The following is a 25,108-nucleotide window of genomic DNA, read 5'->3' as shown; positions in this document are numbered from 1 at the left end:
TCTCATAATATTTTATGAAAGTTTATGAATCTGTGTTGGGCCACATTGAAAGCCATCCTGGTCTACATGCTGCCCATAGGGCATGCGGGTTGGACAAGCTTGCCCTAGCCCCTTCTGCCTCTACTGCTAATATTTGTGAGAATTGATCCACATATTTATATCCATCCTATTTATATTCTTTACAATTTGCAGGTTATAGCCATATGATTTCAACTTTTATTATTTAAAATGACAGAATTCTAATTTTTGAGATTTGCTTTATTAAGATACGTTTGATTAAATTCAAGTCTTGATTTAAATCAGCTGCATTAAAGTTTATGTTCTTTTGCTTTAATTTGATAAATGTTTGTATTTTTTGATTGACATTTTTAAGAAATTATCTGATCAATTTTGTAGTTAAACACAAAAAATTAAGTATTTTGTTCATTATAGAATAAACTTGAAGGTAGCTATTGGAAAGAAGTGAACCATTCACTTAATGATAACAGTTTCGAGAGAGGACTTAAGGGATAGGAGCCGTTTTATGATGGTTCATTTTGACATGTATATAACAACCTTCATTATCATCAAAAATAATTTGTGATTAATTTTTAAATTGAGGTTCAATTCACATAAAATTAACCATTTTAAAGTATACATTAAAATTAGTGGCAGTTAATACATTCACAGTGTTGTATAACCATCACCTGTATCTGTCTAGTCCCAAACATTTCATGACCTCAAAAGGAAACCCCATCCCCATTAGCAGTCACTCCCCATTTCATTCTCTAACTGGCCCCTGGCAACCACTGATTTACTGTCTCTATGCTATAGGTTTACCTATTCTGGATATTTCATGTAAATGGTCTCATATAATATGTAACCTTTTGTATCTGCCCCTTTCACTTAGTGTGCTTTTGAGATTCATCCGTGTTGTAGCATGTATTGGCACTTCATTCCCTTTTATGGGTGAATAATAGTCCACTGATGGATATATTACCTTTTACTTTTCCATTCATTAGTTGATGGGCATTTGGCTTGTTTCTACCATTTGGCTATTATGAATAGCGCCACTATGAACATTCATGTACGAGTTTTTGTTTGAATACTCTTATCCATTTTATTCACCTAGGAGTGGAATTGCTGGGTCATATGGTAATTCTGAATTTAACTCTTTGAGGAACCACCAAATTGTTTTCCCCAGCATGTTAACTCCCACGAACAATATTCAAGGATTCCAGTTTCTCCAGATCCTTACCAGTACTCATTATTTTCCCTTTTTGGTTTATAGCAATCATCCTAGTGGTAGTGAAATGGTATTGTGATTTTTTAAAATTAAAACAAGCTTATGTCTGATTTCATCTTAAACAAATGTGAATAATTATTTTATCCAAGAAAGTAATGCATTTAAAAAAAATAGTTTTAGCCATAAATGTGAAGTAGATTTTTTTCTAGCTTTATTGAGTTATAATGGACATATAATAAACTGTACCTATTTAAAGTGTACACAAATCGATGAGTTTTGATATAATTACATGCAAAATTATTATCAAAAATAAGAAAATGAACATATTTATCACCCCCAAATGTTTTCTTACACTTCTTTGTAATCTCTTCCTTTGACATTCCCAACCTTCTGTCCTCAGGCAAGGACTGATCCGCTTTCTCAGTACAGTTTGACAAGAGAAGCAGTTTTGGCTCAGTTTGGGGTGTGAATCCCAGGTCTTCCATTCACTAGTTCTGTGGTCTCAGGCAAAAATTATTTAACTGCTGTGAATCCCAGTATCTTTATTTCCAAGATGGGGATAATATCTACACTCTACACTAGTTTTTGTAAGTGAAGAATAAAATGGTACCCATAGAAGATATCCTCTAGTGCCCGTCACACAGTATGTGTTTGGTAAATCATTTTCTTTTCTCCTTGTGTACTATTTGTTTTTCCTTTTAAATATTTCACTACCCTTATCTAGACTATCCACTGTCACGTCTCTAATCTAGATCCAAATTACCTCATGTCTATAGTGTTATAGTCTTCTGATTTGTTAGCCTCTATCTTGTCCTTTTATCATATTGGAGAACCTACCTTGACTCTCTGTTCCTAGATCAGGGCAGTGGCATTAGAAATGAAGAAGGCACAGCTATGAGAAATGAGGCATATAGTGTTGATATTACATGTTTAAACTCACTATGTGTTCAGTCTTATATTCTTTTCTGCCCTGAGGTATCTAAGTCACCCAAATTAAGACTGTAAATCCTTGAGAACAATTCATTCTTTCTTTTAATACACAGTGCCTAATATAGAGCTGAGTACTTAATAGAGGCTAAACATGTAAGAGTCTAATATAATTGTGTATATTCCCCTGGAATTCAGATTTCAGTTAGTATATACAGTCACGTTAGTTGTGTTAGCTAATTACAATTCCATACAGATTTATGTTAATATTTTAGAATCAACTTCCAAATATTCTGACAGGATTTATTTGACTTTATGACTTAAAATTCTAGGTTTTTTCCCCTCAAAATAAATAATTTCAGGACAGAGAAGTGACTTTTTTTCTACATACCTTGTTTTCTAAATGTGAAACTGCATTTTGAATTATGAAGAAATTTGTTCTGAAGCATGTGTTCAAATTCCAGGTTTACAGTGAAAATCTATAGCCAACCAAACCTTTAAAAATAAAAGGATGTATAGAAAGAATGCACGCATATAAACTTGACATTGGCAGCTTGAGGGAGCCTCACTGAAATAACTTTCTTAAGCACATGGAACATCTGCTTAAGTCACACTATTTCTGGATTTCTCTTAAAATATTTTTGAAGTATTTTGCGAAACCTGTTTTGTCAATATCATTTATTATTTTCTTAAGGCTTTACTCCATTATGTTTTACTTTTCACTAGTAACTGATAAATGTGGTTAGTAAAAAAGGTACTATGAAGCAATTTAAAAGGATTCTCAGGTCTCTTTTCCCCTCAAGCAGGAGGAATCAAGTTTATATTATGTAATGGTTTTATTTTCTATTTAGTGTGAGCTTCTAGGCCTAGTGGATATCTTAAATTTCAAGACATGTAAATAACTTCAGTTTCAGCACAGATTGCAATAGGTTGAAACTGTAAACAGGTCCACTTTCTTGGTGCCTAATTTTTTAAATATATAGATTGTTTTTACTTACATAATGTGATGAGATTTTGATTTGTTAATTAAAAAATTGCTCTTAGACCTTAAAATGACATTTTTCTTAACTTTTAAATTTTGGAATATTGACCATTATATGAAACTTTGCAGGTAGGCATAAGGGAATAAGTTATACACATATTGAAAATCTCAGGTTCATTGATGATAGCTGCCAGTGACTGGAGTAGTATTGCCAATGGAAGATGTGCCAGCTTAGTTAGTTACTGTCATCTACTCATTCCTTGTATTCTGCCTCTTGGTCATCTTTGATTCTCATTTATCTTTAAATTTTCTTGGTAATAAAATAATGCACTTCCAGCCACACTTGCCTAGGCTGTCTTATGTCCATAATTTCCAGGCTTGTTCAGTGGAATGAAATTAAAAGTTTTGCTTCAACTGCTGATTCCTCTGGATAGAATAAGAAAAATGATCCCCTTTGTAGACTTAGGTCTGGCAGCCAGAGAAATTTCCTCCAGAACAGAGAAAGCAAAATATGGAGGAGAAGATCAAAATGACAGGCAACTACCTATTGTGTGAGAATTCTGCAAACACTAAGCAGGGATATTAATTTAAACCACAAGGTAGTTATATCATGAATGAGCTTGAGCATCTTTTTATACCCTTAAAGGCTGTTTTCATTTCTTCTGTGAATTGCCTGTTCGTGGTTTCTTCCATTTCAATTGAGTTTTTTCCGTTTATTTATTTTTTATTTTTTATTATACTTGAAGTTCTGGGTTACATGTGCAGAACATGCAGTTTTGTTACATAGGTATATGTGTGCCGTGGTGGTTTGCTGCACCCATCAACCCGTGACCTACATCAGGTATTTCGCCTAATGCTATCCCTCCTCTAGCCCCCAAGCCCCAACAGGCCTCGGTGTATGATGTTCCCCTCCATGTATCATGTGTTCTCATTGTTCAACTCCCACTTGTGAGTTAGAACATGAGTTCTGGTTAAAGTCTGTTTTATCAGAGACCAGGATTGCAACTCCTGCTTCTTTTTGCTTTCCATTTGCTTGGTAGATCTTCCTCCATCACTTTATTTTAAGCCTATGTGTATCTTTGCACATGAAATGGGTCTCCTGAATACAGCACACTGATGGGTCTTGACTCTATCCAGTTTGCCACTCTGTCTTTTCATTGGGGCATTTAGCCCATTTACATTTAAGGTTAATATTGTTATGTGTGAATTTGATCCTGTCTTTATGATGCTAGCTGGTTATTTTGCCCATTAATTGATGCAGTTTCTTCCTGGCATCAGTGGTCTTTACAATTTGGCATGTTTTTGGAGTGGCTGGTACTGGTTGTTTATATCCATGTGTAGTGCTTCCTTCAGGAGCTCTTGTAAGGCTGGCCTAGTGGTGACAAAATCTCTCAGCATTTGCTTGTCTGTAAAGGATTTTATTTCTCCTTCACTTATGAGACTTAGTTTGGCTGGATATGAAATTATGGGTTGAAAATTCTTTTAAGAATGTTGAATATTGGCCCCCACTCTCTTCTGGCTTGTAGGGTTTCTGCCGAGAGATCCGCTGTTAGTCTGATGGGCTTCCCTTTGTGTGTAACCTGACCTTTCTCTCTGGCTGCTCTTAACATTTTTTCCTTCATTTTAACCTTGGTGAATCTGACAATTATATATGTTGGGGTTGCTCTTCTTGAGGATTATCTTTGTGGTGTTCTCTGTATTTCCTGAATTTGAATGTTGGCCTCCCTTGCTAGGTTGGGGAAGTTTTCCTGGATAATATCCTGAAGAGTGTTTTCTAATTTGGTACCATTCTCCTCGTCACTTTCAGGTACACCAATCAAACGTAGTGGTCTTTTCATGTAGTCTCATATTTCTTGGAGGCTTTGTTCGTTTCTTTTCACTCTTTTTTCCTCTAATCTTGTCTTCTCTCTTTATTTCATTATTTGATCTTCAATCACTGATATCCTTTATTCTGCTTGATCGAATTGGCTATTGACGCTTAGGTATGCTTCACAAAATTCTTGTACTGTGGTTTTCAGCTCCATCAGGTCATTTAAGCTCTTCTCTACACTGGTTATTCTAGTTAGCCATTTGTCTAACTTTTTTTCAAGGATTTAGCTTCCTTGCGAAGGGTTAGAATATGCTTCTTTAGCTCGGAGAAGTTTGTTATTATTGACCTTCTGAAGCCTACTTCTGTCAACTTGTCAAACTCATTCTCCATCCAGCTTTGTTCCATTGCTGGCGAGGAGCTGTGATCCTTTGGAGGAGAAGAGGCGTTCTAGTTTTTGGAATTTTCAGCCTTTCTGCTCTGGTTTCTCCCCATCTTTGTGGTTTTATCTACCTTTGGTCTTTGATGTTGGTGACCTGCGGATGGGGTTTTGGCATGAATGACTTTTTTGCTGATGTTGGTGCTATTTCCTTTCTGTTTGTTAGTTTTCCTTCTAACAGGCCCCTCAGCTGCAGGTCTGCTGGAGTTTGCTGGATGTCCACTCCAGACCCTGTTTGCCTGGGTTTCACCAGTAGAGGCTGCAGAACAGCAAATATTGCTGCCTGAAGCTTTGTCCCAGAGGGGCACCTGCCTATATGAGGTGTCTGTCAGCCTCTACTGGGAGGTATCTTGCAGTCAGGCTACACAGGGGTCAGGGACCCACTTGAGGAGGCAGTCTGTCTGTTATCAGAGCTTGAACGTCATGCTGGGAGAACTACTGCTCTCTTCAGAACTGTCAGGCAGGGACGTTTAAGTCTGGAGAAGCTGGCTGCTCCCTTTTGTTCAGATATGCTCTGCCCCCAGAGATGGCATCTAGAGAGGGAGTAGGCCTTGCTGAGCTGCGGTGGGCTCCGCCCAGTTCGAGCTTCCCTGTGGCTTTGTTTACACTGTGAGCATAGAACCGCCTGTTCAAGCCTCAGTAATGGTGGACACCTCTCCCCACACCAAGCTCTGGCATCCCAGGTCTATCTCAGACTGCTGCGCTAGCAGCAAGCAAGGCTCCATGTGCGTGGGACCCACCAAGCCAGGCATGGGAGGGGATCTCCTGGTCTGTTGATTGTGAAGACTGTGGGAAAAGCACAGTATTTGGGCAGGAGTGCACCATTCCTCCAGGTACAGTCACTCACGGCTTCCCTTGGCTGGGAAAGGGAAATCCCCCGACCCCTGGTGCTTCCCAGGTAGGGCGACATCCTGCTCTTCTTCGGCTTACCCTCCGTGGGCTGCACCCACTGTCCAACCAGTCCCAGTGAGATGAACCAGGTACCTCGGTTGGAAATGCAGAAATCACCTGTCTTCTGCGTTGATCTTGCTGGGAACTGTAGACCAGAGCTGTTCTTATTCAGACATCTTGGAAGCAACCTTCTATTTTGTTTTTAACCATTAAAATAAACTTTAAGTCATTATGTGTATATATATAACATATATTACAATAGAGTGTACTCATTTTAAGTATATAGTGAGTTTTGACCTATGTATACACACACATAACCTCCTCCTTCAATTAAAATATGAAGCATTTCCATCGTCCCAGAAGGGTCCCCCTTTCCCCTTTGCAAAGTCTTTCTGATTCCCAGCATTCTAGGTTGGTAGTGTTTTTAAGAATTTTAAAAATTTCATTTTTTTGTCTTCTGGCTTACATTGCCTCTAAAGAGAAATTGGCTGTCATTCTGATCAACATACCCTTATGTAATCTTTTTTCCCCTCTATCTCCTTTTAAGATTTATTCTCTGTCATTGTCACTGGTTTTCAGCACTTTGATTATGATGTGCTTCACTTTGGATTTTTTTTTGTTTATTCTGATGGGCGTGCACGTGTGTGTGTGTGTGTGTGTGTGCATGCGTGCTTTCTCAATCTGTGGGTTTATACTTTTCATCAAATTTGGAAAATTTTTGGTTGTTATTTATTCAAGTATTTTTCTGCTTCCTCTTTCCCATTCTGGAATTCCATTTATACATGAGATAGAGTGCTGGATGCTGTCCGAGAGGACACTGGGATTGTTAATTTTTTCTTATCCTTTTTGTTTCTCTGCTGCACTTTGGAAAGTTTCTGTTACAGTGTCTTCAGGTTCACTGATTTTCTCTTTGGCAATATCTATTTTGTTGTTAAGCTTATTGAGAGAATTTTTCATTTCAGATCATGTATGTCTTAGCTTTTAAAGTTCCATTTGGTTCTTTTTATGTTTTCTATTTCTCCCTTCCATATTGTCATGCTTTTCTTTAAATCTTTGAGCATATTTACAGTAGTTGTTTTGAGGTTCCTATCTGTTAAATCATCTAACATTTCTGGAAATGTTTCTGTTGAATGATTTTTAATCTTTTTCCCCATTTAGAGCTTACATTTTCTTGTGTATTGACAGAATTTTGGATGTTGTGTTATGTTGAGTGCCTGGATGTTGTTGTCTTCCTTTAAAGAATATTTGTTTTTACAGGTAGTTAATTGTGAGTCAGTTTGGTTGTATCCAGGCACTTTTAAAACTTTGTTAGCACAGGTCTAGAGTAACCTTTATTTGAGAGCCAGTTTAGTCCTACCATTAAGGCATGCCTGTTATAGGTTCACTAATGAATGCCCCTTGTGTTGAATGAGGTTTTCCTGGGTGGTTGGAACTCATTTTATAGATCTCTGGCAGTTATTCTTCTCTTGACTTATAGAGTCTCATCCCATGCATGCACAGGTTAGTGTTTAATCCGTGTCTCAAGGGAACCCCAATGTATATTGCTGTAGTTATTTCTTATCTCTAGTACCATGCCCTACAAATTCCAGCTGCCTCATCCTCTCCATTTTTTTTTAAACTCTGTTCTTTAACCTCAGTGAGATCCCTGTCCTCTTACAGGGTTCCTTTCTCTCTACCGTGGTTTGGAACGTGTATTGAGCAGAAAGCCAGGGCAATCAGATGTCTTTTCTCGTTTGTTTACTTCTCTCTGGGGTCACAGTCCTGTACTGCCTGTTGTTTAATGTCTGAAATGAGTGATTTCATATATTCTGTCCAGTTTTTTAGCTATTTGCAATGGGAGGGCAAGTTGTTTGTTTATCAGTAAAGTAATTCAATCATTGGTGAAAGTGGAAATTTTGAGAAAGTTAACTCTAAAGGGACATTCATTGCAAGGCAGACTTTGGCTATTTTCATGTTATTTTTAATTATTGAGGCTTTATTACATTTCAGTCTGTAGTTCTTTTCATCTTTTATATGGATTTTGTGATATGTGAGTAAACTCTCCAAAGCCTATAGTGAATTTCTGTTCTCTTTAAAGATTCTTTCTTGTGGAGAAGTTATTCATGTGAAGATTCTCGGAATTTTGGCTCTTATTGATGAAGGTGAAACAGATTGGAAATTAATTGCTATCAATGTGAATGATCCTGAAGCCTCAAAGTTTCATGGTAAGACTGTTACTTTCCAGAAAGTGAAAGTAAATTAGTGTGTCATTGGAATTCTTAGAACTTAAAAGAAGTTCACATAGGGGAGTTAAATGTACTTTTTAAAAACGAGAGAAGAAAAGAGGTAGATAGACACATTATATTTTAAATGAAGAAAGTACATTCTACTGGTTTCCCTCTATTCCCTTTTTCTTCCCTCTCCTGTCACCTCTCTTTCACTCTCCTCCTCTCCCTTTCACTCCTTCCTTCCCTCCTTTCTTCTTTCCTTCCATGGTTTTGATGGCCCACCTGCTATTGGGAATTGTTTTGAAAGCATCCTTTGACTAGGAATAAAAGCATACAATACTGGCATTTGTACCTTGAAATCTCTTTTGTTCATATGACTAACAAGAAGAAACTAAGGAAGGAGTGTCATTGACAGCAAAAGCTATTTCTGCACCTAGTTTTTGTCTCTTCTTGTACAAATGAAGGAAGAAGTAACTGCCTTCTAATGAAATTTTGATGTGCTAGAAATTTTAAGTTCTGGAAATAGCTTGGTATGATTTAATTTTGTTTGGAGTCAGACAGACTTCAGTTTAAGTTCTGGCTGTGCTACTTCCTGGATGAGTGACTTTGGGTAGATCATTCCTGAATTTCAGTTGCTCGTCTCTAAATGGAGATGATTATACCTACTTGTAAAGCTGTTGGCAATATAAGAAATGATTTATTTAAAGCATCTGGCTTTCACATACCAGTGTCGAATATATGACAACTATTATTATTCTTTGACCAATTTTTCCTCCATTTTTCTTTCCTGTTTTATTCTTGCTCAGGATCCTTTTTCCTTGTAAACTTCAATTCTAAAACTGGAAATATTACCATTTCTAAGATGACCGAACCTCATTAACAATGTATTAATCTTAGTTTATGTACCTTTTCTTGCACTTGAAACAGCAGGAGAGATTTCTGTGTTGTCATTCTTGCATATAATTGAGAAAGGGGGAGGTCTGGTAGGGTGAAGTGCATGTAACCTGAGGGTCAAAAGTAAAATGCGAAAACGACAATTAAAATAGGAGCCTCAAGTCTATAAACCATATATATTTCTTATCTCATTATTTTACCCTGATTTTGTCTATTTTTATACTTTTCATATACATATATATGAGAATAGTAAATAAATTTTATTTAGTTAAAAACATTTTTTAGCACCTTAACTGCTCCTCAAATGAGAATTGATAATCTATTAGTGCCACAGGCAGCCGAAACAAATCATCCACCTAATTCATTTGTGATCTGCCACACTAAAGTCATGCAACTGTACTAAGGGATGCCCCTTTAAGCTGAAAACACTGAGCACTTGAATGAAAATGAAAATATTATTTAGAGAGTAGTAGTTCAGTACTATTGGAGATGTGATTTAACATTTTAAATTGTCCAGCATATAACAAGCACTGGTGCCTGTTATAATAGATATTATTGTTCTTAACTTAGAAGATGCTCAGAGAATGTAAGTGACTTGCCCACGTTTGCAAACATGTAAATAGTATACAGCTTGAACTCGTTTCTGTCTGATTCTAAAGTGTGAATTGCTCAGTACTGTACTGAGCAATATATAGCCCATCTATACTATTACACCAAGCAATTCATCCTTGATTCTAGTAATTTATATATTTGTAACTAGAGGTATTGAAACTAGATCACATAAGCCCAGCACGACTCCTTGAGTTTCCTAAGTGTTAGAATAAAAAGTTTTAACTCTATTCATTTTATTTCTGTTGTGTACTCAGAATGGAGGTGACTTTGCACTTTGGACATCTTTCTAAATTCCTTTCACATTTGCTTTTATGAAGAGATATGCAGAAACACTAAAGCCAGTTGCTGATTTGGGTTGAGAAGAAATTATTGAACTTGAATAGTTAAAACAAGATGTTATTGTTTTAGAAAACCAGTACATTTATCATTGTATTAAAAGTGAACACATGTGTTATTTTCATCATGAAAAATATAACAATTCTTATTCATAATATGTTTTTGAAATCCTAAAAGAATGAGTAAAGTATATGGGGAAAATGAAAATTGTTTATTTTAAGGATATTTGTATATTGTTCATATTAGTTAATACTTATAAAAGTACTCTTCTCTTACATCTAGATTTTATGAAATAAGTTTGGTAGGGTTTTTTTGAGACAGAGTCTCTCTCTGCCTTCCACGCTGAAGTGCAGTGGCACGATCTCGGCTCACTGCAACCGCCGCCTCCTAGGTTCGAGTGATTCTTGTGCCTCAGCCTCTTGACTAGCTGGGAGTACAGGCGTGTGCCACCACACCTGGCTAATTTTTTGTATTTTAGAAGAGATGGGGTTTCACCGTGTTGACCAGGCTGGTCTTGGACTCCTGGCCTCAAGGGATTTACCCGCCTTAGCCTCCCAAAGTGTTGGGATTACAGGTTTGAGCCACAGCGCCCAGCAAGTTTGATAGTTTTAAGAATAACACATTTTTTTCTCATTCCTTTTACCTTCACATTATTGTTAATATGTTCTGCATACCTTTGTTGAATTTTCTTCTTTCTTTTCTCTTACTTTACAGAGACCCAGGAAAAAAATTGATGTAGGCACAAATTGAAAGGAAGAAGAGATTGTAGTATAAATGTTTTTTATTTTTGAAAAATTATTTGTAGTCAACAGTATTTAATCCTAAATCAAGCAACTTTTAAAATGATTTGGTATTTATGTCTTTCATATTTACCATCTAAAATCACAAACACAGGATTTTAGATGGCATTTTTAAAATTATAAAATTAATTTTATACATGGAAATAAAAACTCAGAAGTGTAAAAAATGGTATATAACATGAAAAGTAAAGTTTTTCTTCCTACCTCCCATCTCATCTTCTCATATCTTATCGCAAATGTTTTTTGTTCTTTTGAATGATTGCTTCTATTCTGTAAATGATGTGCTTAAATTTCTTAAATTATGCATTTTCCCTGTTGACTCAAATTATTACTTTGGAAGACAAGGAACTTAAATTCTTAAACATTTATCAACTGTGTTACCATATTTCTACTGTTATCCTAATAACTCTAAGTTGTATATTTGGAGCTGGATTTATTGCCTCATTGACTTTGAACAATAACTCTTAGCTGCCCACTGTAGAACTTAGAACATTCAGTTTCTATATTTTTATCCTTTTCTGTCCCTTACAACCTAACTTCTCTCAGCTCCACTATCAATTCTATATTGTCAAAATTTATAATGTTTACATTACGTGAAGTATAATTGTTTTTCCTATTTTGCTTCATGGTTGAATCTGAAAATTAAAAACTAAGTAGCATTTACAGTATTATTATGTAAATATTATTCATTTAGTTTATCATACTATTTATTAAGTGATCATCTTTGGACAGACTGTTCTCTGAACCTCCTGCATAGCTATCACCTGCGGGTTTCTTTTCAATGCTTGGTTAATTCTACTTACTTAAATTCTACCATTCCCTCTTTAGTTTTCCCTTTTCATTGTTGGCTGGTGTCCATTTTCCAAAAATATCTAATGCAGTAACTTAAAATATAAATTACTGTGTATAAATTGAAATTTATATTATAAAGGAATAAGTGATTTTATATTTTATGACTGTTTAAACATTTGTCATCTATACTTCTTGGCTTGTTTGTCAGATAAACGAGAAAAATTTAAAAACACTTAGGGGAGGGCAGCTATCAGGAATTTTCTTTTTAATTGTGTAGTTTTCTGGGGATGTGTGTAATATAGGAGTACATAGAGATTTTTTAAATTTCCTGTACGTTTTTATTGTTATTAGACATTTTAAAAGTAAATCCTTGGCCAGCATGGTGGCTTACACCTGTAATCCCAGCACTTTGGGAAGCTGAGACAGGAGGGTCACTTGAGTGCAGGAGTGTGAGACCAGCCTGAGCAACATAGTGAGTCTTCGTTTCTATAAATAAATAAATAATAAAATTCATATCCATCCTATTAGTTTCTACTATCTTTAGAAAAAGAGGCCGAGGCAGGCGAATCACCTGAGGTCATAAGTTCGAGACCAGCCTGACCCACGTAGAGAAACCCCATCTCTACTAAAAATACAAAATTAGCTGGGTGTGGTGACACATGCCTATAATCCCAGCTATTTGGGAGGCTGAGGCAAGTGAATCACTTGAACCCAGGAGGCGGAGGTTGTGGTGAGCCGAGAACACGCCATTGCACTCTAGCCTAGGCAACAAGAGCAAAACTCCATCTCAAAAAAAAAAAAAAAAAAAAAAAAAAATCCCAAAAGAAAAAGAAGCTGTTATTTGGCATGGTTTGTCAAAGTTTTTCTTTTTTGAGAATGAAGCTCGTTTTAGTTCATAGTATGTCCTTATATCTGTGTATTTTCTTTTTATTCATATAGACACATTTAAGTTGTGGTTCTTCGAAGATGAACCACATGTTTTGGGGTTGTTTAAATTTGTGAACAAATAAAATAAGTTTTTTTGGGAAATAAATAAAATGAAGTAACTTTTTTGATCCTGATTAACATATGTACAGACTTTTGTAGACTGTATACTCCTGTTTTAATATTTACAGTTTTTACCTATGATGACTGAACTTAAACTAGCCATTGCATCAGAGAACGTTTTTCAATTAGTAAAAAACTTTTTTATGGTTATAGTTCTGTAATTTTAACGTTACTGTTTTAAGTCTTCTAGTTTCACCTTCTAAAAATGGAGTAGCCACTGTAAAAGTCTAAAAAATGTCCAAATAACATTTGAAATGAAACTCCCTGTACTCCGTGATACAAAATTGGTCACTTCAGCAGGCTCATTAACAGAGCACGAAGACCATTTTATGCCCTGTAATTAGGTTTCAGGCCCTAATGCTCTTGTTGGTACCCTAATGGCCTGTAAGAGTTAATAAGACTTTTAGGACACTTAAATTGTTACTAGAAAATACCTTGGCCAGTGCGAATAATAGCTTTGGTTATCAAATAACCAAGTTTAGAGCTTTTTAAGAGGATTGAAATGCTAGGGCATGTGTAATTTTTCTCGTGGTTAAATTAACCTCCTTCTATAATGTACAGCTGCAGATACTCACCAAACAGATGTTTGTGCCTCTTCAGTGTTGCCACTGGGCCTAAGGACCTTATGTCAGGAGAACTAATGTCACGAGGAGCTAATTTAGGCCTAGATGCTGTTTCAACTTGCAGAGCAATGAAGATTTCTTTTGTTTGGTCTTTAAATAAATGAAAACTATTGTCTGTTGTGCTGCAGTAACTGTTTACCTGTGCGGTGATTTTATAGTTTGAATATGTGAAAGATTTAAAACAATTGAAATCAGAACAGTTATATTGATATAGATACATTGTAGATGAATAAATCATATGAGCAATTATTTAAAATAAGACAGTTCTGACATTTTCATAGGCCGGCATCACACTTGTCCTAAAATTATTAAGGTATGTCTTTTATATATGTAGAATTTCAGCTTATATTTAGAGAAATTTAAAAATCAAAACTACTTACTCTCAAGGCAAAACTAAATATGTTGAGACACAATCTATTTGGCTTAAATGTTCATTTGCTAAGTAAACACTTCTAGTGCTTCTGTAATTATTGTTTAAAAATAAGCAAATTAATGTAGTGTTCTATTTCCTTTCCTCCTAAAACACAACTTAATACTGTCATATAAGGGGAGAAAAAGAATAGCATAGTGATCTTAAGGGAAAATATTCATGTTTTGTAACCAGAAAAAATAAAGTTCAATGTGCTTTTCTGTGTGTGTTAGAAGACAGCAGAATGTACTCTGGCTTGGAAAGGGGCTTGCATATCAGCATCATCAACCTAAGAGCTCTAACATTTGTCAGACAATCGCAATATGCCTAAGAAGAAACTATGCAAAGTGCTTCTTTTGGATTATGTTTAATCTTCACACAACTTCAGTCAAGATATGTTATTCTCTTTTTAAAGGATAGAGAAACTGAGGCACCGGGTGGAAGGGGCATGGGGCATGGTTAGTAACTAGCCTAAATCATATGGCCAGTCATTCCACTCCAGTCTGGCTCTGAAAAATGCTGGGTTAGTCAGCTGTATTTGTGGCCTTGGACCTTGTTGCTTTCTAAGAGTGCTGACCATTTGCTCTTAAGTAATTTAGGCATCAGTGGGACAATGATAGAGATTCCAGTGAAAAGATAGCTCTTTTGATCTTTATTCCTCTTATTTCATTAATAGGTGTAGGTATGTAGGGATGGGTTGTGGGAGGAGGCAGTTGAGGAACAAGGACAAATTGAGTTCAAAAACTATAATTAAGATGGAATTAAATTACCAAGAACCTGTTGTCTCTTTTTTGAACCTTGACCTCTTACAGTTTTTTTAGGTTTCAGTCATTCTTATGATATAGTGAAGTATGGGGGAGGCCTAAATTCTAAAATGCTCTTTCTGTTTATTAATTATCTGACCTTGGAAAAGTCATAACCTCTCAAAGCCTTTGCTTCTTTATTTCTTAAAACTGTGGAGTTCATCTTCTGATCAGTAAAAGATCCCCAAGGTTTTTCCCATCTCTAAATTTTTGTTCTAGGAAATATTTTTAATCCATTATTTTTAGCTTGTTGTCTTCTATTAGTAGAAAGACCTAAATTATCTTCAAAGTTAGTGCTATGGGAAACCCAGTTTAAATTAAAGGATTAGATGATTTCTTGGGGATATGAGCACATTTTTAAGTGCTTTAGGGTAACTGTTAAGTGATGAAGCTGGAAGTTCAGTGGAGGTCAATCTGACCCGAGACCTGTGCATTTAGCCACTTGGTTATATGCTTCAAATCAAAATTAGATTAGAAATATTTGAATTCCTTCCATGTACAAGGCATCTGTATGGTTTTCATTTTACTGGTCATGTAAAATTACTTGTAAACTGGTAATGAATGTTTATATTTTGAGAAAAATCTAAGTCTTTTCTGAGAGGTTTTTCTGATACAGTGCATATAGTCTCTCTGTAGAATTACTTTGTTTGGTAATACTCACTTTGACATGCGTTAATTCCATTATTTTTTCATTATGTTAATACACATTCTTAGTACAGGTTTTGTCTTGGTAAGAGTACAGTTTGTGAAAAGGAGAATGGAGAAGGAAAGGGCAAGAACAATGAAAGATACTCTTCATCAGCCCGTGAATGTTAAACGTAGATATGCAGAACTGTTTGGAAAACATGGAAATCTTTTAGAGATTCTGAGTAAGCAGAAATTATTAAGAAAATCATTTCTCTTTGCAGGGACCTCTATTTGTGATACAGAAAATACAGTGAATGTTGTTAAATGAAACTTGTTTCTTGTGAGTTTTTGTAAGTCATTAAAAACACATGTTCTTGCTTCCCACAGAGTTTCTTTAGAGGGTACTAGTTGTGCACATGTTTAGTTCTGTGGGAGCAACATTTGTAGTACTGGGATGAGAGTGTTGTGCGAATGAATCAACATCATTTCCTTTAGTAAAATGGAAACTCCTTTTTCATTTTTCTTTTTTCCTCCCCTTTGGACAAAATTTTAGCATAAGGCCATATCCTGGTGTCTTTTTTCCCCTTTTATATAATAAAGGCAAAGAGATACGGTATTACTTTTATGTCACTGGTTTTTATCTAAAAACAAAAAATTCTCAGCCGATTGTATGCTTTCTTCACTTTGTGTTATGGTTTGGTGGAGATAATCCAGGTAAAGCAGCATTTTAATGTTTTTTTTCTCCTAATCTTTGTGGAAGTATAGGTAGCTGTCAATTTGTGGAAGTGGATAGAAAGGTTAGAGATGTGAATTTATATAGCTAGATAAAGCTCCATGGGTGATTCTAATAGATTTCCTTCAAATTGAGAACCATTTCGTTAATGAATTCTTTTCTGCTGGTTGGACATTCTAGTCCTGGATATAGAACAATAGGTAATGATTTTGATATTTATTCAGTTAGAAGAAGGTCTTAAGATGTAATTACCTAATTCAATTTGATATTTGCCCCCCACACACCTGTTACTCCATTTTTAAAGCTGATATATTGATTCCCTTTGAGATCTTGAGCAAATTACTTAACCTTTTAGAGTCCCAGTTTATTAATTTGCATTAAAGAGATAAATAATACCTAATTTACAAGTTGTGAAGCTTAAATGACATACTACTGTTGGCAGCGGCGGCCCATCTGGAGCAGCCACAGCAAAGACTTTGGCTGCAGCCGGGAAGGCACAGCCAGGACTGCGAGCTCCACCGAGCTGCGGGAGCCAGGAACAAGTGGGAGCCCCATCCCCTTCTGAGTTGACAGGGTGGGATCACCACCCTCTGGGACACAGCTGCAGCCACCCAGCCACAGCTGTGGACCTGGGCATCCCTGCACTCTTGGGGGCCTGGGAAGCCCCCCACCCGACCTCTGCAAGCTCAGAAGTGCCTGCTAATGCTGCCTGGCCTCTCCCCACTCTGATTTTGGAGTGAAGTCATGGCTGAACCTGGGTGCTGTTGCAACCCAGCCAGGTGTGCCCTCACTCAGAGTGGCACTGACACACCAGCCCCCTGCCACCTTTGCCCCCTCTGGACTTTTGGCACTGACGAACATGGGAGGGAGGCCAAAGGGGTGCTGAGGGTGGCTTGGTGCAGGCCTGCAGGTGCCCCTTGGCACAAACAGCCTGGGTACAGTAGATGATGTATAGATAGCGGGAGGCAGAGAGGCTTCTGGGCGGAAGGAGGTGGGTCCACATTGAAGCCCCACCTTAAAGCCAGGAACGGCCTGAAGCCTGGGGACCAGGCTGTCTGTTCTGGGTGAAATCTGGCCTGGAGTGAGAACCTATGGTGTGTTTTCTGGGCCTAACCATGGCTGCCCATGGGCCAGTCAGCACACACTTCCTCACTCCTGAGCCCATAAAAACCTGGGATTCAACCAGACTCGGGAAGACGGGACAACCTGCCTGCGATAGGAACTACCCACTTTGGGTCTCCTCTCCACTGAGGGCTGCAGTCTCAGTGGGCCTCAGGCTCAATGGGATGACCTGCCTGTGGATAGGAGCTACCTACTTCTGATCTTGTGAGATCTGTACTGTCAGTAAAGCACCTTGCCTTGCTCACCCTCCATTTGCCCAGGTACCTCAGTCTTCCTCTATATGGGAGAACTCCGGACCCCCCAAATGGTGAAACTGAAGGAACCCTAAGGCAAACAAGGCTGAAATATGCTACCTTCTGATCCTGCTCACCACATTGCAGGCAACAAGGAGAAGAGAAGAGCTGGGCGCCTTCAGGGATCCCAGACCTAATGGCTCCCTGAGCCAGGGCTGTGACATCCTCTTTGGGGCTCTGCACTTCCTGGTGCCTCCAAGCTTCTAAGTGCCACCATGTTTCCTGGAGCCTCCAGTGGAAGCCACTTGCAGTGTTTGCCCGGTCCAGCTGCAGCCTCACAGGGAGCCAGTGCCTGTGCTGGTGCCCAGAGTTGCCTGCTCCTTGCCACTTTGTGCCTGGTTTGCCCTTGGCGTGCATGGGATCCAGGCTTAGCATGAGCGGAGTGCAGCCTGCCAGGCCAAGTGGGTGGAAGGAGCCCAGCGGGCTAAGCAAAACTCGTGAAAAGGCGCCGCTGGCTACAGAGATTTCCAGCTGGAAAAACGACAGCTGAAGAATCCTGTGGCACTATTACTGAGCCATAGGTTTAAAGTATTTCAAAATTTTACTAGATATTACCAAAGTGTCTTTTGCAGTGATTGTATCATCAGTGTATGAGAGTAAATGCTTCCTAAATAATAGTTTATTATTTTTTTGCCAATCTGATACGTAAAAGATGATTTATCTTGTTTTAATTCTTTATTTTTCTGCTTACTACTGGGTTGGAGCATCTTTCTTGTATTTTTATTGGATTATTTGTATCTTCCCTTCTGTGAATTGAGTATATAAATTGTTTGCACTTTTTCTATTGGGGTTGACATTCTTTTGGTATACCAGAGTTTTTGGATAATAATCCTTTATTATTTAGGTTGCAAATATTCTCTATTTGCAGAGATGCTATATTGACTTTTGGCTTACGGAGGTTTTAAATTTTGATGTATCCCATTTTATCAGTGTTTTTTATACATGACTTTAGTGTTTTGATTCTAGTTTAAAGATTTCTTACCTCTTGGTCAGAAAGATGTTTTTATTTTCTTTTCACTCTTTTATATTTTATTATCTTTACAATCGAGTCTTGAATTTATGTGGAATTTACATTGTCCATGTATACATTTTTTCTAACACTGCTGAACAGAAAGTCATTTTCTTCCTACTGTTTTGGAATGTCTTTCTTACGCATTTCATTATACAGGAGTCTGTTTCTGGATTCTATATGGTGTCAGTGATATAATCCTATGCCAGCGTCATGTTATTTTAATTATGAAGTCTTGTAATAAGGCATATATGAGACTAATCTTCCAACTTTTGTTCTACTTTTTCATACTTGATTTTTCTTATGCCTTTATTCTTTTTTTTTTTCTTTTTATACTTTAAGTTCTAGGGTACATGTGCACAAAGTGCAGGTTTGTTACATAGGTATACATGTGCCATGTTGATTTGCTGTACCCATCAACTGGTCATTTACATTAGGTATTTCAACTAATACTATCCCTCCTTCAGCCCCACACCCCCCAACAGGCCCTGGTGTGTGATGGTGTGATGTTCCCCGCCCTGTGTCCTTGTGTTCTCATTGTTCAACTCCCAACTATGAGTGGTGTTTGGTTTTCTGTCATTGTGATAGTTTGCTCAGAATGATGGTTTCCAGCTTCATCCATGTCCCTGCAAAGGACATGAACTCATCCATTTTTGTGCCTGCATAGTATTCAGTGGTGTATATGTGCCACATTTTCTTAATCCAGTCTATCATTGATGGACATTTGGGTTGTTTCCAAGTCTTTGCTATTGTGAATAGTACTGCAATAAACATACGTGTGCATGTGTCTTTATAGCAGCATGATTTACAATTCTTTTGGGTATATACCCAGTAATGGGATCACTGAGTCAAATGGTATTTCTTGTTCTAGATCCTTGAGGAATCGCCACACTGTCTTCCACAGTGGCTGAACTAATTTACACTCCCACCAACAGTGTAAAGGCTTCCTATTTCTGCACATCCTCTCCAGCATCTGTTGTTTCCGGACTTTTTAATGATTGCCATTCTAACTGGCATGAGATGGTTTCTCATTGTGGTTTTGAATTGCCTTTCTCTGATGACCAGTGATGATGAGCATGTTTTTATGTGTCTGTTGGCTGCATATGTGTCTTCTTCTGTGAAGTGTCTGTTCATATCCTTTGCCCACTTTTTGATGGGGTTTTTCCTTGTAAATTTATGTAAGTTCTTTGTAGATACTGGATATTAGCCCTTTGTCAGATGGGTAGATTGCAAAAAATTTTCTCCCATTCTGTAGGTTGCCTGTTCACTCTGATGAGAGTTTATTTTGCTGTGCAGAAGTTCTTTAGTTTAGTTAGATCCCATTTGTCAATTTTGGCTTTTGTTGCCATTGCTTTTGGTGTCTTAGTCATGAAGTCTTTGCCTATGCCTGTGCCCTGAATGGTATTGCCTAGGTTTTCTTCTAGGGTTTTTATGGCTTTAGGTCTTACATTTAAGTCTTTAATCCATCTCGAGTTAATTTTTGTATAAGGTGTAAGGAAAGGATCCAGTTTCAGCTTTCTACATATGGCTAGCCAGTTTTCCCAGCACCATTTATTAAATAGGGAATCCTTTCCCCGTTGCTTCTTTTTGTCAGATTTGTCAAAGGTCAGATGGTTGTAGATGTGTGGTATTATTTCTGAGGGCTCTGTTCTGTTCCATTTGTCTATATCTCTGTTTTGGTACCAGTTCCATGCTATTTTGGTTACTGTAACCTTGTAGTATAGTTTGAAGTCAGGTAGCATGATGCCTCCAGCTTTGTTCTTTTTGCTTAGGATTGTCTTGTGGGCTCTTTTTTGGTTCCATATGAACTTTAAAGTAGTTTTTTCCAATTCTGTGAAGAAAGTCATTGGCAGCTTCATTGGGATGTCACTGAATCTATAAATTACCTTGGACATTATGGCCATTTTCACAATACTGATTATTTCTCTCCATGAGCATGGAATGTTCTTGCATTTGTTTGTGGCTTCTTTTATTTTGTTGAGCAGTGGTTTGTAGTTCTTGAAGAGGTCCTTCACATTCCTTGTAAGTTGGATTCCTAGGTATTTTATTCTCTTTGTAGCAATTGTGAATGGGATTTCACTCATGATTTGACTCTCTGTTCGTCTGTTATTGGTGTACAGGAATGCTCATGATTTTTGCACATTGATTTTGTATCCTGAGGCTTTGCTGAATTTGCTTATCAGCTTAAGGAGATTTTGGACCGAGACGATAGGGTTTTCTAAATATGCAATCATGTCTTCCACAAACAGGGACAATTTGACTTCCTCTTTTCCTTATGGAATACCCTTTATTTCCTTCTCTTGCCTGATTGTCCTGGCAAGAACTTCTAACACTGTGTTGAATAGGAGTGGTGAGAGAGGGCATCTTTGTCTTGTGCCGATTTTCAAGGGGAATGCTTCCAGTTTTTGCCCATTCAGTATAATATCGGCTGTAGGTTTGTCATAAATAGCTCTTATTATTTTGAGACCTCTTTGTAGGTCTCTAAGGACTTGCTTTATGAATCTGAGTGCTCCCATATTTGGGTGCATATATATTTAAGATAGTTAGCTCTTCTTGTTGAATTGATTCCTTTACCATTATGTAATAGCCTTCTTTGTCTCTTTTGATCTGTGTTGGTTTAAGGTCTGTTTTATCAGAGACTAGGATTGCAACCCTTGCTTTTTTTTGTTTGTTTTTTTTTTTTTTTTTTTTTTTTGCTTTTCATTTGCTTGATAGATCTTCCTCCATCCTTTATTTTGAGCAAAGTGCACATGAGATGGGTCTCCTGAATAGAGCACACTGATAGGTCTTGACTGTTTATCCAATTTGCTAGTCTGTGTCTTTTAATTGGGGCATTTAGCCCATTTACATTTAAGGTTAATATTGTTATATGTGAATTTGGTCCTGTCACTATGATGTTAGCTGGTTATTTTGCCCATTAATTCATGCAGTTTCTTCATAATGTTGATGGTCTTTACAATTTGGCATGTTTTTGCAGTGGCTGGTACCAGTTCTTCCTTTACATGTTTAGTGCTTCCTTCAGGAGCTCTTGTAAGGCTGGCCTAGTGGTGACAAAATCTCTCAGCATTTGTTTGTCTGTAAAGGATTTTATTTCTTCTTCACTTATGAAGCTTAGTTTGGCTGGATATGAGATTCTGGGTTGAAAGTTCTTTTCTTTAAGAATGTTGAATATTGGCCCCCACTCTCCTCTGACTTGCAGGGTTTCTGCAGAGAGATCAGCTGTTAGTCTGATAGGCTTCCCTTTGTGGGTAACCCGACCTTTCTCTCTGGCTGCCCTTAACATTTTTCCCTTCATTTCAACCTTGGTAAATCTGACATCATGTGTGTTGGGGTTGCTCTTCTCAAGGTGTATCTTTGTGGTGGTCTCTGTATTTCCTGAATTTAAATTTTGGCTTGCCTTGCTAGGTTGGGGAAGTTCTTCTGAATAATATCCTGAAGAGTGTTTTCTAACTTGGTTCCATTCTCCCTGTCACTTTCAGGTACACCAATGAAACATAGATTTGGTCTTTTCACATAGTCCCATATTTCTTGGAGGCTTTGTTTGTTTCTTTTCACTTTTCTCTCTAATCTTGTCTTCTCTCTTTATTTCATTAATTTAATCTTCAATCACTGATACCCTTTCTTCCACTTCATCAAATCAGCTGTTGAAGCTTGTGCATGTGTCATGAAGCTCTTGTGCTGTGGTTTTCAGCTCCATCAGGTCATTTAAGGTCTTCTCTACACTGTTTATTCTAGTTAGCCATTCATCTAACCTTTTTTCAAGGTTTTTAGCTTCCTTGCGATGGGTTAGAACATGCTCCTTAAGCTCGGAGAAGTTTGTTATTACTGACCTTCTGAAGTCTACTTCTGTCAACTCACGAAACTCATCCATCCAGCTTTGTTCTGTTGCTGGCAAGGAGCTGCGTTCCTTTAGAGGATAAGAGGTGCTCTGGTTTTTTGATTTTTCAGCTTTTCTGCTCTGGTTTCTCCCCATCTTTGTGGTTTTATCTACTTTTAGTCTTTGATGTTGGTGACCTACAGATGGGGTTTTGCTGTAGATGTCCTTTTTTGTTGATGTTGATGCCATTCCTTTCTGTTTGTTGGTTTTCCTTCTAACAGGCCCCTCAGCTGCATGTTTGCTGGAATTTGCTAGAGGTCCACTCCAGACACTGTTTGCCCGGGTATCACCAGCGGAGGCTGCAGAATAGCAAATATTGCAGAACAGCAAATATTGCTGCCTGATCCTTCCTCTGGAAGCTTTGTCCCAGAGGAGCACCCGCCTGTATGAGGTGTCTGTCGGATCCTACTGGGAGGTGTCTCCCAATCAGGCTACATGGGGTTCAGTGACCAACTTGAGAAGGCTGTCTCTCTGTTCTCAGAGCTTGAATGCCATGCTGGGGGAACCACTGCCTTCTTCAGAGCTGTCAGACAGGGACCTTTAAGTCTGCAGAAGTTTCTGCTGCCTTTTGTTCAGCTATGCCCTGCCCACAGAGGTGGAGTCTATAGAGGCTGTAGGCCTTGCTGAGCTGCACTGAGTTCTGCCCAGTTCGAGCTTCCCTGCCGCTTTGTTTAGCTATTCAAGCCTCAGCAGTGGTGGATGCCCCTCCCCCCGCCAGGCTGCAGTCTCGCAGGCCGATCTCAGACTGCTGCTCTAGCAGTGAACAAGGCTCCGTGGGCGTGGGACCCACTGAGCCAGGCACAGGAGGGAATACCCCAGTCTGCCAGTTGTGAAGACTGTGGGAAAAATGCACTATTTGGGCATAGTGTACCATTCCTCCAGGTACACTCTGTCACAGCTTCCCTTGCCTAGGAAAGAGAAACCCCTGACCCCTTGCACTTCCCAGGTGAGGCGATGCCCCGCTCTGCTTCTGCTCACCCTCAGTGGGCTGCACCCACTGTCCAACCAGTCCCAATGAGATGAACCATGTACCTCAGTTTGAAATGCAGATATCACCCATCTTCTGCATCGATCTCTCTGGGAGCTGCAGAGCAGAGCTGTTCCTATTCAGCCGTCTTGGAAGTGACTGCCTTTATTCTTGTGTACAGGTTTTAGAATCCTAATTGTCAAGGATTTTTGGTATCTTTAAAACATTAATTTTTATATCAGTTGTTGATATATGTTTCCCATTTATTCAGGAATTCTTTTATATATTTTATATCTTGTATATCTTTTGGCACAGTTTTAAAACATGTTAAATAGGTGTGTTTTAACTTATTTTAAAGGGAGAAAGCATTCATTGATACTTGGAATTTTGCCATTCTTAACTATTACAGTTGTGTTTTAGTCATATATACATTCTAAACTTTGTCATCTTGTTCTTCACTGATCTTTCTTATTAAGTTGGTACCACAATTTGTCACCAGATTCCCTCAATTTGACCTCAAATATCTTTTAGTCCATTCCCTCCTTCTTCCTGTTGTCTTAAATTATATCTTACTTTTCCATTGAATCAGTGTTAACATTTCTCTAGTTAGCCTCCTGACAAAAAAATTTATCTCCCACACTGTTTACCAGACTTATCTTATTTTAAAGACAACATATTAAAAAATGTTTTGACTTCTCAGAGCTTACAGAAAAATCCAGTTTCTCTAACTTAGTAAAATACTTTTTATTTTCTAGCCATTCACACTATTTATCCAAAGTTCTTAACACACTGAGATTTTCACCCTTTCTTATACATACCAGGTAGTTTTGCACCTTAGTAGTTTTATCTTTTGAGAACCAGTTTAAATATCATCTCTCAGTGAATTGCCTTTGACTCCACAAGGCAAAGGCAGTTGGTTAATTGCCACTTCTTTTGCTTCCACATTATTTTGTTTGATTCTGTAAAATGTCTTTGATTTCACAGATTTATAATTTGTTTGTTTCCTTATCTACCCACCTATCTAGATTATGAACTCTTTCAGGGCTGGGACTTTCTCTCATTTATATTTTTTAGCTCACTTTGAGGTATAAGTTACATCCAGTCAAATTCACCCCATTTTAAGTATACAATTCAGTGAGTTTTGATAACTATATATAGTCTTCTAGCAACGATCACATTCATAATACAAAACATTTCCATAACCCCCAAAATTCCCACATAACCCTGTGCAATCAATCCCTTCTTCCTACCATAGGCCATTATCAAACACTGATCTACTTTCTGTCACAATAGTTTGCCTTTTCTAGAATTACCTATCAATGGACTCTGGCATCAGTGATCATTCACATGGCTGGGTATATGACTTCTTTCTCTTAACTAATGCTTTGGAGATTCATGCATATTGTTGCATGTATCAGGGTGGTTCTTCCTAATTTATTATTGAACTGTCTTCCATTTTTTAGATATACCACAGTTTATCCATTCACATGTTGTTGGAAATACGGGTTTCCAGTTTCGGGCTAATATGAATAAAGTTGCTATGAGCAGAGAGGTACAAGTCTTTATGTGAACATGTTTTCATTTCCGGTGGGGAAATACTCAGGAATAATTTTGCTGAGTAAGATGGTAATTATATGTTTAACATTGTAAGAAACTGTCAAATTGTTTACCAGAGTGGCTCTACCA

At 37.8% G+C, this 25,108-nt stretch overlaps 1 protein-coding gene across 7 annotated transcripts in view; it reads left to right on the top strand.

The window, feature by feature from the left end:
* PPA2 (inorganic pyrophosphatase 2) overlaps positions 1 to 25,108 on the top strand; it is a 125,142-nt gene that overhangs the window by 60,233 nt on the left and 39,801 nt on the right. For 5 of the 7 annotated variants that reach the window (XM_074040254.1, XM_074040255.1, XM_045392717.2 and 2 more), the window contains one exon: positions 8,349 to 8,475. In XM_074040254.1, the coding sequence (XP_073896355.1) occupies positions 8,349 to 8,475 (127 nt within the window). Of the gene's footprint in view, positions 1 to 8,348; positions 8,476 to 10,238; positions 11,788 to 25,108 lie in introns of those variants that run through there. The other 2 variants (XM_074040257.1, XM_074040256.1) reach the window with 2 other exon arrangements.

Source organism: Macaca fascicularis, chromosome 5, assembly GCF_037993035.2.
Source record: "Macaca fascicularis isolate 582-1 chromosome 5, T2T-MFA8v1.1".
In the NCBI taxonomy this organism is placed as follows: Eukaryota; Metazoa; Chordata; class Mammalia; order Primates; family Cercopithecidae; genus Macaca; species Macaca fascicularis.
This window is presented reverse-complemented; position numbering and strand designations above follow the sequence as displayed.